The sequence below is a fragment of the Halichoeres trimaculatus genome, unplaced genomic scaffold (assembly GCF_033239565.1).
Source record: "Halichoeres trimaculatus isolate MK-OKI-2021-1 unplaced genomic scaffold, fHalTri1.1 fHalTri1_scaffold_11, whole genome shotgun sequence".
Lineage (NCBI taxonomy): Eukaryota > Metazoa > Chordata > Actinopteri > Labriformes > Labridae > Halichoeres > Halichoeres trimaculatus.
Window position 1 is genome coordinate 4013246 of NW_027437189.1, and position 14660 is coordinate 4027905.

The 14660-nt window shown below is 37.9% G+C and overlaps 1 protein-coding gene across 3 annotated transcripts in view; it reads left to right on the forward strand.

Moving 5' to 3' along the window:
* The first annotated feature begins 3235 nt into the window (after positions 1-3235).
* The window catches only part of lima1a (LIM domain and actin binding 1a), a 51153-nt gene continuing 39728 nt past the window's right edge, over positions 3236-14660 (forward strand). Inside the window, exons 1-2 of one of the 3 annotated variants that reach the window (XM_074682202.1) lie at positions 3236-3347; positions 12710-12886. In XM_074682202.1, the coding sequence (XP_074538303.1) occupies positions 12762-12886 (125 nt within the window). In that variant the 5' untranslated portion in view covers positions 3236-3347; positions 12710-12761. Of the gene's footprint in view, positions 3348-3388; positions 3485-9524; positions 9671-12709; positions 12887-14660 lie in introns of those variants that run through there. The other 2 variants (XM_074682204.1, XM_074682203.1) reach the window with 2 other exon arrangements.

Genomic DNA, 14660 nt, shown 5'->3' on the forward strand with positions numbered 1-14660 from the left:
CCTCTGTTGCTGGGTTAGCACGGCTAGCTCGTCCATCTTATTGGAGGTAGATCTTACGTTCCCAATAACGATGGATGGAAGGACAGGTCCATTTTGTCACTTCTTAGCTCTTGTGGGAAACATCCGGCCTTGCACCAGTTAGCATTGACATGCTACAGACTGCTAACAACTGATTTCACATGTAAACAATGCAGCCATGGTTACATGTAGGATCTCCAGACAAACACAGGAGCAAAAAAAGTGAAAATATCACTGAAGACAAAACCAGTTTGGTGTCCACGACCAACAAATGAGCCATAGAAAGTAATGACCCACTCCAAACACAAAGATGAGGAAAAAGAGACGAAAAAATTACAAGGAAGAGAGAGCTGCTGCAACAGGCAGCCACAATTGGGCGGCACTTAGCAAACTACCAAAAGATTTGACCAACAAATTGACCAACCAATGGGCCAACAAACCCAAAATTAGACCAACCAGTCAACCAATAAACAGATGAACAAACAATGCTTAACTAGCCAACGCACTAACAAACAATCTTCCTAAAAATCAGCCTGACCAACCAAGAAACTTACCCAACAAACTCAACCAACCTGCCGTCAACCCAACCAAGAATCGGACCATCAAATCAGCCAACCAAACCTCATACCAATCAAAAACAAAGCCAAAACATCAAACCAAACAACAGACTTAGCTCTTACAACTTATAACTCATCCAGTCAAACAAGTCTGGCTCAAAAAACACAGGAAGTCCCATAAACACTCATGCTGAGATACTTTACTTTAGAGCAGAAATAAACTATTAACAGCCTGGTCTAACCATATGCTCTGCAGAAATGTGTTTTACATTCAAAGTTATATTTACACACTAACATTTGTGCACAAAGTGAGTCATTAAGATTTATTTTAATTCTTACTTTATCAGCATGTTTAGATATCTGTGCTGAGCTAATAACTCCATGAAGGAGCGACTGATTGATTAGTCAGGTCTAATAGTTCCCTCATGATCTCCCTCTGTGAACAGTCTTTATGTTATTAACAGTAAATACTCAGTTAGCCTTTAGCTAATGAGCGCTAAGGAGAGTCTGAAGTCCACATGTTGTTGTTGTGTTCCTGCTGAGTAGGAAATTTACAACACAGGGAGCAAAATGGGCAGGGAGCTGCCATGAAGGAAGGTCATACAGTGTGTGTGTGAGTGTGTGTGTGTGTGTGTGGTGGGGGTGCAGACGTGTTACACAAGCTTCAGATGCCTTTAGTGCTGCAGCTATTTGGTACATGTATGGAGAGGAACACACATGTGGGAGGAGAGGAGCGGCTCTGGGATGTTTTCTGTCACACTCGACGTCAAAGCTGAGGTTGATTCTTTCAGCGTGTCCACGTCGAACCCTGCTGGACGGACTGATGTGTAACATGTGCATCAGCTGTTTTTGTTTACTTGTTTACTTCTCTGACATCAATTAAAAAAAAAACAGTCTTTATCACAGCAGACACTTTGCTCTTTCTTTTTAACATCTTTGCATCATTTTTGTCACAGTTTGGTGTTGTCAAAGTCCTCGATCCAAACCAGATTTCTGAGATGTTGTTGAGTTGTTGTTGGAAATAAAGCAAGATATTGTTCCCATCCTACAATTCCCATGATGCAACATATTTTTTTTTAAATAAAACAGTCTGTGCCTCTCTTATATTTTAGACTTTCTTAAGTCAAATTGGAATATCTCTGCCTCTGTTTCTACAGGCTGAATGTTTCCTCTGAACGTCTGATTCAACGCTGACGTTGGGACCTTTTCAAAGTGTGTGTTTTAAATGTTGTCCAAGCAACCAAACAAACTAAATATAGTGATGAAGAGCGGAGCTGCAGGTCACATGACTTAGGTAAGTACAGAGGTGGACTGCCAGGTATATGGAACCACAGGACGCTCAGGTCAGACATTGTTTCAACGAAAATATCCAAGATTAGATAGATAGATAGATAGATAGATAGATAGATAGATAGATAGATAGATAGATAGATAGATAGATAGATAGATAGATAGATAGATAGATAGATAGATAGATAGATAGATAGATAGATGGATAGATAGATAGAATGCAAACATACATGGAGGTCAGACCTGGACTCTTGTTGTTTTCTTCCACCTTGTGGCACAAAATGAGCATTACATCATAAACCAGCTCCATGTTTTCATTTCCATGTCCTGACATTAAACGCCCCCTGCTGGAATAAAGCATAAATGAATATTATTTTACGAGATTTGTTTTGTTGTGTTTTTCTTCTTTTCCTTCTTCTACTTTTTTTTTTATACAAAACATTCCCTACCTCTGAATACTTAAGACCCTCCCAAGTCAAACTCAAATAAATAGATAATAAATAAACAAATATAAAATCAATCAATAAATAAATAAAAATAGATAAATTTATTTATTTAAAAACAAATAAAGATATTTTTATTATTATTATTATTATTATTATTATTATTATTATTATCATTATTATTATTATTATTTCTAAATTAGTTTTTATAAAACACCAGAAAGAGGGGGACTTGGCCTTGTATGACCATGAAACTATTACAGGAATTTATAGTTTTTTTTTCAGATATAAATTCAGAATAACTGGATAGAAAAATGCAAAAAATATGATATAATTACTAAAAATTATGATAACAATCTTAAACCTTTAATATTCATGTCCTAAATCTGACAGACTTTTATCAATTTGACTTTTCATCACGTGACAATGACTTAATATCTGAAAATTTTGACTTAATAACTCATAATTTGACCATTTATCCCATAATTACGGTGACAAGTCATCATTTTTGTTTCTAAGTTTTCCTCAGAAATTGACCTTTTTATTTCAGAAATTTGATTTACCAACTGATCATTTTATTTTTTTCTCTTAATTTAGCAAATTTTTATTTATTTCTTTTAATTTAAATAAGTTTATGTTATTATTTTTACTATTATAATAATATTTATTTTTTATAAATATTTGTATCATTTTTATTTTTTTAATGTATCTATTTATTCTTCAATGAGGACAATAAATGAATTATTCAACTCAAATTAATACAATCAATAGAAACTACATGCAACATTCTTTATAAGTATTTATATATAATACAAACTCTATGACTAAATCACTAAATATCCATACGACAGCAGACTAGTTTGTTTATATGGTGTATTAATCCGCGAACAAACGGCCCACCGGCGGAAGGATACCGTCCAACCATCGTGATGACATCAAAGATGATAAGTTCGCCGTTAATTGACGTATCACTGCGCCTCCCGTTAGCCTGACGCACCTTCTGGGATCCAGGAGTGAACCTGACGAACCACCTGCCCAGGTGAGTAATAACTCATTGTGTAAACCAGCTGAGGCAGAAAACATGTGTTAACAGGAGTTTTTCTCATACATCAGCGTTTTCCTGTCGAGACAAGCGCGTGAGTCAGTGCTCACCTGAGTTTAACCTGTGTCAGCCAGGTGAGACCACCTGTCTGAACAAATGTTTGCTCACTCCGTAGACGGACTGTTCCAACCTTTTATGGCGATTTGTCATCAGTGCAGTCAAAGTAAACACGGTACAGGTGGAGGGTTTGGAGAGTTTAACTTTGGACCATGTGGAGAGAAGCGTGTTGTCTCCTTTGCCTGCAGCGCCACCGCGTGGTGAGAGTTCACCACTATATGCAAACATTAACGGTGTTTAGCCGCTTCTCCACTGTTTCTAGTCCCATTTTTCACACTTTCAAAGACTGATATTAATCTGAAAAACGAATTTAATCACAAAGAATTCTATATACAAATTTTAGGGCTTTAAAAAATGATCCCACGGTTATGATGAATCTGTGTTTTCTGTGTGAAGAGGAGCAGAATTTGTTGTTTATCACCCCAAAGCAGGGGTCTACAAACTTTAACTTAGGAGGCCATTAGGAGCCATTTTGCCTTAGTTTATCTGGATTAAAGTATTTCAAGAGCCACAAAATCTACATCATCTTCACAAAAATGACTATAAAGAGTATATAATTCAAACACAGTTAAAATCTTGGGAATAATTATCTAAACAGGAAGTTTTTTTTTTTTTTTTTTTTTTTTTACATCAAATTGTAAATGTGATGTCTAATTCTTTTAATTTTTGATAAATTTGCAAAAATGTTAAGAATTTTTTTTAATTTAAAAAATTAACAAAATTTGCAGTTAAAAAAAGAAATAGATCTTGGAAATGTAACAAATTCGCAACACTTAAAAAAATGATATAAAAACTTTGCAAATGTTCCCCCCCAAACTTTTCAAAATGAGAGAAATTAACCCCCCCCCCCAAAAAAAAATAAAAAAATAAAAAAATAAAATAAATAAATAAAAAAATAAAAAAATATATAAATAAAAAATAGAAAATAAAATAAGATAAAATAAAAATAATAATCGTAATAATAATAATAATAATAATAATAATAAAAATTAAAAAATTATATTCATGAGGGGAAGATTGCCTAGTGGTCTAGGTAGCACCCCAAGAGGTTCACCCTCGAGCAGGTGGCCCTGGTTTGAGAACGGCCTGTTTAAAGGCCAATTAAAGGCATGAAAAGCCCCAAAAATGACTTAAAAAATGAAATTGATACAAGTTGCAAGAATCTTGAAAATAATTGAAATTTCAAAAAAAATTCTAAAAAAATTGCATTTTTTTTAGAATTCAAATCCTCAAACTTAGCAAAAAATTGAAAAAATCTTCAATTCAAACAATTTACAAATATTAGAAAAAGATTGAATAAATTGCAAAAATTAACAAAAATAAATTTCTATGAATTTAATTTTTTTAAGAATATTTGAAATAAATAAGATGATGACAATAATACCCAACTCATCATTTGTAGTGGTTTGCTCATGTCTTACCATAGATCAAGCATGTATATTAAGCTGAAATGTCGACAGTTTACTGAATCCATCCACACAGAATTAAAATCTGTATTTTCTTCCAGATGAGTCTTTTTGTAGATGTAGTTATCTTCCCAGGGCTGTAAAACTTGAGGTTAGCCACAGGTGCATGGAAAGTTGGTGGGCTGTTGATGTTGTAGGAGGTGAAGTAGAGCGGTGGCAGGCTTTATTGACAGATGGGATGAAGATTTAGTTCAACATGATTGTATTTAGTGTCAATGTCTTTGATGATCAAAACCAATTTTCTTTTAATAATATTATTTAAAGCTGAAGTAGCCACAGCTAAGAAGTTGGTTGTAGACCCCTGCCCTAGATGAAAAATCCTGAATTTGTCCTAATTTGTTTTTCATATCTGCTCTTTTCTCTTGACAGGGAAAATATTTAAGTATTTATTTTTGTGCTGGGTAAGGAACTTAAATAACTGTAACAGCAGATTTTGAGGGAGGCCTGTTTGTTTGTTGCTCCTAGGAAAGTCTGTAGGCAGAAGCTAAATACAGGTTTTCATTTGGCACAAACTCTCACAGAGCTGGAAGTCACTTACTGTCTCTTAACTTTGACTATCTGTCTCAGATATTTCCTTTTTTATCTCAGAGTTATGACTTTTTTTTTCAGCCAAACACTGAAAACCCAGTGGTGTGTTTGGTTTTGTTTGGTTTTGTTTTATTTTGTTTTGTTTGTGTCTGTCGTGGTCGTCGTCCTCGGAGGTTTATCTTCTCAGACTTGAGACAGTTTGTCTGGAGCCGTCAAAGATATTACACAACAGTTTATTTAAACTCCCAGCGACCTGTAAACATACATCGTGAACCCACACACACACACACACACACACACACACACACACACAGTGTCTTACTCAGGCTGTAGATATTACAACATGTCATGGGAGGATTCTGCTCTGAGCTTTTCTCTCTTTGTCTAAACTTGTGATTTTCTCCGGTGAGGTTTGATTCTTTCTCTTTCGTAATGTCACCCTGAGTCACAGACGCTGATCTGTGCCGATGATTTCATACCTGAGAGGAGCGCGTCTGATTATCTCAGTCTCTACTCGAGGTAGTAGCCTGAGGTGTGACCAGGATAGAAGCTTAAATTGTGCGTTCATCTGTCTCCACCTTCAGGAAAATCCCAGAACGTGATGTGATACTAACGCGAGCTCTGACCCCGATGTTCCCAGGCGTCCTGAGAGAAGCGCTGAGATCAAACCGGCCCCTCTCCTCAGCCGTCATGTGTTTGGGATTAGACCGGCTCGCTGTTAACGTGACACTGATGGAGCAGAAAGTCTCTGAGGCCACCGCAGAGCCCGGGACGTTTGACAGCTCAGTGCATCCGTTTAAAGCCAAAACTTTAAATAATTAGTGGGTTTGTTTCTCTCGTTTCAACATTTTTAAGTTTCTTTGCTTCTCTGGTCCGACTAAAAAAGAGGTATTGAGATGTTATTTGGGAGTAGGGATATTTTGATTGGCTTTTTTCTCCTGTTTTTAGTGACTTTATGTCTTATAGTCACTTAAATAAATGAACAAATCCTGATACTACCATGGCAGACCTTTCTTGACTTTAAAGTAATTGTTTTGGTCCATTTAAAACAAAATTTGCAGTATATAACTGATAAAGTTTCTTTGTGAACGCAACCAAAACAAATAAACCTCTGAGTGAAGTATCTACCTTTTTGTTGCTCTGAGTCGATCAGCAATAGGACAGGTTTACATTTTCTACGTCCTTAAACAAACTCAGGTGCTCATATGAAAAGTGAAACAAGTTTTTCTTGATGTTATCATTAAAAAAAACAACTTCTCCGACATGCTTCAGTGTAAATGATGGGGGACAAAATCCCCAGAACACAAAAGTCCGTCATGATGTTTCCAGAAAGAGTCGGCCTTTCTTTAAGTCACCTCTTCGAGATTATTTCCATTCGTCCAATCAGCTTAGCCTTAAGGCTGTGTTATGCTTTCTGCGCGAACATGATGCACGGAAATCAGACGCACAAAATCTGCATGAAAAGAAAGCGTGAGGCTTCTATGCTTCTTAACACCCCGTACGGTGTCCGTTGGTGTCCATTCCCAAACTGCAGGGGGCGGTGTATCACAAACGTCCGTCTACCAGACTACTAGACAAGAATCGTAGAAGTTAGCCTTTTTTACAACACAACATATCTGTCCCTGAGATTTTCCTGGTTCTCTCCCAAGAGTGGCCGCAATTTCACGCCGTGAATTATTTACCGCTTGGTTATCACGGCGATCTCTGGGTTAAGAGTCATAAAGATGCTTGTGTTTTTGCACTTTGACCACTAGGAGATCCCGTTCCTCCACCAACTTGTCCACGGATCTCTGTCTCTGGCTAGGTTAGACATTTTTGAATGTGCATGGTGCGGAAATTTTCTGCGTGACAGCGACTGCACGAGAGGGCAGAAATGATGTCAATCATCATTCATGAAGCTGCGCGGACCCCACAGATGCTTTTAGCATACATCAGCCTTTGAAGCACTCACCTGAGGCTGGCTCTAGAAACATAAAGTAACACATTTTGAGTCTATATTTCAGCTCCTGTAGGGAACTTTTGAGTTGAATTGATTTTGGCGCCCCCTATGGACAAAAAACACATGAATCTTATCTTGGTGCTTCTGTCCTGTGCAGGTGTAGATGTTTTTTTCTAACATCACTTTTTATCCTGCTGTCTGTAACAGTCAAACATCACCAACTGAGAGAACTTTCGATGTTGAATTTTTCCTTTAGCTTTGTCGCTAACAGCCGCAGCGTGTCGATCTGTTAGTTATGGGGAATATGTGTAAACTTGTTTCTTATTTTCTAAACTGCTGAGTAAATTATGCTCCAGACTGTGAACATGTTTATTTTTACATAAAGACTGTCTTTGTGTTTTTAAAATATGTGGATGTTATTTCCAGTGCTTTTTGAGACAGCCCCTAGTGGACAGTCTTGGAACTGCAGTTTTAAGCACTTCAGTCTGCTTCATAGGAAATGTGGCTGACAGGTGATTGGCTGTAGCTGTTGCTGAGGTCAAGAGGAAAAAAATGATTTACATGAGTATTGTGGGGTTTTTTTTGTTTGTTTTACGTTTTTTTTTTTTTAATCACTTTTTTTTGTCCAAAGATCAAATTGTTTTTCTCAAAATTTGAATCCCTCATTATAGCCTTTGTTTATGAGGATGGTCAGAGAAAAAAAAGTTACCGCTTTTTCTCCAACAGGGGGCAAAACGTTTTCATTGACCATCCACTTTTCCACATGGTGTGTAGTTAAAAAAAAAAAGAAAAATCTCTCAAAAATGTCTCATTAGACTCTCCTGAGCCTTACCAGACGGACAAATCCAGGAAATGTCATTTTTCAATATATTAACAGACAAAATGACGCCAGAATTGCTTGTAAAAAGCAAAAATAATACTTGATTAGTTTCTTGTGTTGATGTTATCCTTTTATTTTAAATAAATCTTTTTATTTGGGACATAATCAGAATGAAAAACAATTAAAATTCTCTAACAAAATAATGAACATCTATAATCATTTCCCTCTTTGTAATAACTGAATACATTGTCTAGATTTTTTTTTTTTATCAAAATGATAAACAACAATGGAAATAATGTTGCAAACACATAAAAATATGAAGTTTTTTTTTTTTAATTGATGAAAAGAGAAAAGAGTGGGAACTTGTTGGAATTGCCTTTAACTGTCAAACTTATTTTCTCCAATTTGATAAAAGATGGAAAGTCAAGCAACATTTTTCTTTCATCTTTTTACCTTTTACAGGCATTTCAGGCGTCATTTTGTCATTTAATATAAAAATTAAGACTTTTTTCTGGACTTGTCAGGTGAATGTGGCTCATCTGAAGTTATTAAGACAACTTTTTACTTAAAAATATGAGACAAACACTTTTTTAAATGCCAGTTTTTTACAGTGTATGATTCATATCATCAGAAACCAATGGGTGACATCACTGAAACGCTGAGTCCATTTTTTCACCGTCTGGATTTTTAAACCTGACAGATATTGGGAAAATTATTTTTGTAAGTTGGGTGAAATCTGTACAAACAACTCCTCTTAAAACTATCAGGGAGAGCGCGGCATGTGAATTATTTGTCGGAGCAGACCGAGGTCTCTGGACTTTGTTGTGATCACGTGAGCGCCTGACTGTGTGAGTCCATCGTGTTTTCCCACACTGTGGTCGCTGGTTTCTCTTCATCTCTCCTCGGCCTTTTGTTTTAATCTCTAAAGAAACTCCTGATCGTCTCTTTTCACTCCCCCTCGTCCTGGCAGCGCGCTGAATGAGTCACTTCCTCTAAAGTCTTGACCTTGTGAAAAGTAGGCAGTCAGTCAGTCGTCTGCGTTTTGCTCAGCTTCCAGGAATCCGCTGTGGGATTCCCCCCTCCTCCTTCTCCTCCTCCTCCTCCTCCTCCTCCTCCTCCTCCTCCCCCCTCCACGCTGCCTGTCTGCCATGTTGCTCAACGCCGCCGGGCCCCCGGGCTGCTCGTCTCACATTCCTCCATGTTGCTCTGCACGGAGCGGCCGATTGGACGGAGGAGAGGAGAGGAGCTCGTACCTGCCAGGTGGAAGTGAGCCCTGCGTTGTTATTGGCTGAGAGGAGTTAAATGGGAGCAGTTTGACTCCTCCTACTTCCCTTTTCTCACTCAAAAGCTGGTGGAAGCAGCTGAGGAGTGAAAAGAGACGAGGATTTAGGAGGAGTGGACGTCTGACAGGAGCTCGCCCTGTGGGAGTAAAACAGCTGATTGATCTCAGGTAGGGAATGAACGGCGTGGGAAAACAGCGAGCTGAGCTGTTTGGAGCTTTTCTTTCTTCATCTTCTGAGCCTGAAGTTTGAGATGTAGCATCCCTGCTCCTTTTTCTCTCCTTTTTCTCTCCTTTTTCTCTCCTTTTTCTCTCCTTTTTCTCTCCTTTTTCTCTCTTTTAAAACCAGAAAACTCAGAAAAACTGATTCAGTGTCAGATCTGGAAGTTTCTTCTGACTTTCTTTGAGAGACTCTCATTTTCAAACCATCAGCATCATTTTTTTGCTTTTTAAAGCTCCTGTGATGAACATTTGTCTCCTGTTGTTTTTGGCGCCCCCTACATACAAAGCAGCATTTTTTTTCTTTCTGATTTTTTCCCTAAAATTGTGCCAAAAGTGCTTCCTTACAACAATCTGCTGCCTCTTACCCACAGTCGTATCAGTCATTGTGAACCTTTGCTGTGAAAGATGCTAACAGCGGGGATGGGAATTTAACATAATTCTCAATTACTCGCAGATTATTTTTATTTTTTTTTAACCGTAAACAAAAATAGGGTCCTTTGGAGCATATCTCTTGTTAGCATTTTGGTTTTTAGCTGGCTAATTTTCTCCAGTCTGGTTTTGTCACAACGAAGTGTGCTAACGAGGCTAGCAGGTGGTGTGTTGCGAGACTTCCTGTCTCTGTTTTGAGCTCGTGGTTAAGCATTGAACGTCATCGTTTTTGTCAAAGTTTTTTTACCAGACGACACTTTTCTTGACCGACATGTTGCAGGTGTAGCTAACCCCTCTGTATTTGTTGTGCTTTTGCTTTTGGTGTAAAATGTTCCTAGGGAGTTGCCGTAGCTGCTGTAAAACAGTTGTTTATGCTGAAATCCTGTTTGTTGTGCTAAAGCTGTGGCCGGAGAGGTTATACGTTTGCGACCTGTTAATAATTTTCTTACCTTGTATCATTTAAATTAAGTATTTAGATCTGTTATTTGATTTATTTTTAATGTGTTTACATTTTTAACAAGTTTATAGAACATTCTGTTTTGCATGAGTCAAATAAAAGAAAAACAAGCTAAATGTGAGAAACGTGGACCAGATCTTTTCATAATGTCGCCTCTTAAACAGTGACTGAAATTTCACATTCAGCGCCCCACAGAAATGAACGTACAGATGAACAATTAAGGATTGTTTATTGAAACAACAAAATTGAAGTCACAGCAGCAATCAAGAAAACAAAATAGATGCTGACAGCTTGTCCATCATTGTCCAGTTCAGCCAGCCTCCACCTCCACAGGGTCCAGGACTGAGCTTCTTCAGCAGTCTGTTCAGTCTCTGTCTCCTGGATCCTGTCTGCTCACAGCAGGTGAAGCTCTTCCAATGTGGCGTTGGTGTCTGGTGTTAGCTCTGTTAGCCATGTCTGTGAATAGCATGATGCTACTCTGCCCTCTAGTATTCCCTCTGTTGCTGGGTTAGCACAGCTAGCTCGTCCATCTTATTGGAGATAGATCTTACGTTCCCAATAACGATGGATGGAAGGACAGGTCCATGTCGTCACTTCTTGGCTCACACCTGAGAACCAGCACGTCGTCCTCACCTCCTTCTCCTCACCTTGTGGGGAAACATCCGGCCTTGCACCAGTTAGCATTGACATGCTACAGGCTGCTAACCGCTGATTTCACATGTAAACAATGCAGCCATGGTTACATGTAGGATCTCCAGACAAACACAGGAGAAAAAAAAACAAACAAATTAACCAAACAAAGTAATGATCCACTCTAGATACAAAGATGACGAAAAAGAGACAAAAAAAATTACAAGAAAGGGACAAAGAAGAGAGAGCTGCTGCAAAAGGCAGCCACAACCAACAGGGCAGGGCCCAGTAAGGATTTCAGTTTTAAGTTTTACTGAAGAACTGAACTCACAAGAGAGTCATACATAAATACATTAAATACATTCAACATGGTATAAACTTCCTATTTACCAAAAACACATGATGTTACATTTTTACTTTCTTCTGTATATTCACGCCCAGAGATATCTCGATCTAGCAACAAACTACATATTTATTTACTTATCAACTTGATAGGAGTCGATAAAGAACTGGATCAATTAGCAGAATCAATAAAGGCATTGGTATCAATTAAGTCTTATCAACTCATTCCTAATCTCCTAGCTGTGGAATAGTTACTGCAAACGTTTGTGTGAGTGGTGTCACTGGGTTTTAAAATCTGTGAAGGTGTAAAACTTGTCAGAGAAGCTTAAAAGGACACATCTTCTTTGAACCGGTTAGAAAAATCCTGATAAAACTTTTTTTAAATTGGAGAAACTACAACCTGTGGTACGAATAACGACACATTGGAGTCTAGAAACTCACTGACAAAATTATGAAAAGAAAAAGCTGCATCCTCTCCCCTTAAAAACTTTATATTTAAAGACTCAGGCTCGTTTCAGCTCTGATAAATTAAGAGAGGATTTCTCGACTGTGATAATCCAAAGGATGAAGTTTCTGTAGATTAGAAGTCGCTGAAACAATCCTGTCTGAGAAAATTTATCACAGAGGGCTCCGTCTTTTATAATTTAACGATCCGGGCTCTAACATGACAAGCGCTGACAATAGTCCACCTGCTGAGTGACGTGGAGACCCCGCAGGCCGCGCCGTCACCCTCTCTGCTCATCGCCCTCTTTGTCTGACTCAGCCGGAGCGTGCGTAACTCTCAGACGACAGTTATTACTTTTCTCTGCGAGCTGCGTGTGTCTGCTCGCCGCTCCGTGTGGAGCAGGTAGCGACGTGCGGGTGTTGTGAAAGTGGAGGATGAGCTGTGGCGTCGCCCCGAGGCTCAGAGCGAGCAGGGGACAGATGGTCAATGGCCGTGTGATTCGCTTTATTGACTTTGTGACTCAGACGTGAGGGCTGCTGCTGTGTGATGTGGCAGAAAGTATCGATTCCTGTGGGAGGAAAGCTGCAGAGTGAGCGTTAGAGCTGGTGTGTTTCTGGAGTTTTCTGCTCCTCTGTTTCGTTCCTCTTTGGCTCAACCTGCTCCTGTTTGTGTCCTCTCCCCTCAGAGTTACCACGTGTCCTGAAAACAAAGACTGATAGCTCAGACGTGCAGCAGACATGGCCTCCGTCGCTCCGTTCAGCCGCAGACAGTGGGCGTCCCAGTCTCTGCGGGTCACCGCCAAGGAGCTGTCCATCGTCTCCTCCCGGGGGAAAAACAACGCCATCGCCGAGCGCTTCTCCAAGTGAGTCCAACCTCTCCTCTCCTCTTCAGGCGTCCTCCACGAGTTTAATAATTCACAGGAAGCCACTCAGCAGATTGTTTCATCTGTCACCTCCTCTGCGGCCTCCTCTGCTGCCCTGATGGAGGCCGCACACTGACTTCCCTATTCTACGTTAAAACACGACGATCACGCCGTCAGACAGCGACCACTTCCTGTCACAGCCGCTCAGAGCTGATCTCCCTGTGCACAGTCACTCAGTGTTTTCTCTGTCACCTCTCAGATTACTCTGCGCGCTCAGGACGAGGAGTTCAGGATTATTCTGCCTGCAGTTCCTCTGTGTGGCCACCAGGAGTTAGTCCTGCTCCATGAGCACGACGTGTTGAACCCTCAGGGTGATTTTCCTCAATGTGCAGCTCTGAAACAACTGATTCAGGAAGAAATTAGGAATTTTCTCTCTGACTTATTCATGTAGAGAGTTTGGTCTTTAAATTCACTGAAAACAGAAAAAAAGTTATAATTCTACTTTTTGTAACAAGTTGAGTCACTTTAGGGAAACACATTTGGAAATCCTGAACAGTGTTTTTGGAAAAGTGGATCAGACAAATGGAGTAAGGACACATAAAAGATTTTGGTTGTAAAACCTGCAGGAAAAGAATTTTAGACTGAATCTTTATAAAAAAATAAAATAAAACTTGTGTGATGGGAGAAATAATTCTGAAGAAAAAAAAAACAGAATTTTAAAATTAAAGGTGAAAATCCGTGGATAAAGAGTTTCAGATTAGAGATGTAATTCTGAGGAAAAAAGTCAGAATTATGGAATTAATGGAATTCATCATTCTGAGAAAATAAGTTCAGGATTTTTCTAGACAGTCATAATCCTGAAAAGGAACGTCAGAGTTTAAGATTAGGTAAAGAATTCAGAGCAATAATTCTGGGAAAAGGAGTCAGAATATTGAGTTTGACATTACTCTGTGGAGAACAAAGACAGAATTAAGATTAAGGTTAGAATCTGTGGAACGGAAGTCAGGATTAATAAAAGTGATTTTTCTAAGAAAATCAACTTAGAAATTTAAGGTGTACATTATGCTGAATTTAATAAAGTCTTGATTCAAAAAAGAAACATTGTTATTTTGAGATAAAAGTTAGTATTCAGAGTGAAATAGAAACTCTGAGATCAGGATTTTTATTTTGTGAAAAAAAATTAGAAAGTGACGAAAGTGAAAGCTTATAGGAAGTTAAGATGGTTTTGGAAGGCCGTCAAAATTCTGCAGAGAAGAGTCAGACTCTTGAGATTTAAGTTGAAAATCAGGGGTAGAATGAAAAAAAAAACATTTGGGATTAAAGTCATAATTCTGTGGTAAAGTGGTCGGCGTTAATCAAAGTCATAAATCTTAAGAAATAATATCAAAGTCTTAAGATTAAACCAGTTTGTGTGTAAAACATTATGACTCTCACTTCTTTTTCCCAAAAAATCTAATTTTATTCCAAGAATTCTAAAATAAATCTTCTAAATCTGTTTGTTTCTTTATTTTAAGAATTTTGTAAAAATCAAACTAGTGTCTCAGTCGTATCATTTATTTCATTTAACCTATATTTCATTTTGTTTAATTTAATTTAATTTAATTTAATTCAATTTAATTTAATTTAATTTAATTTAATTTAATTTAATTTAATTCTATTTAATTTAATTTAATTTAATTTTATTTTATTTTATTTTATTTTATTTTATTTTATTTTATTTTTATTTTGTTTTATGTTATTTTGTTTTATTTTATCTTATTTTATTTTATTTCAT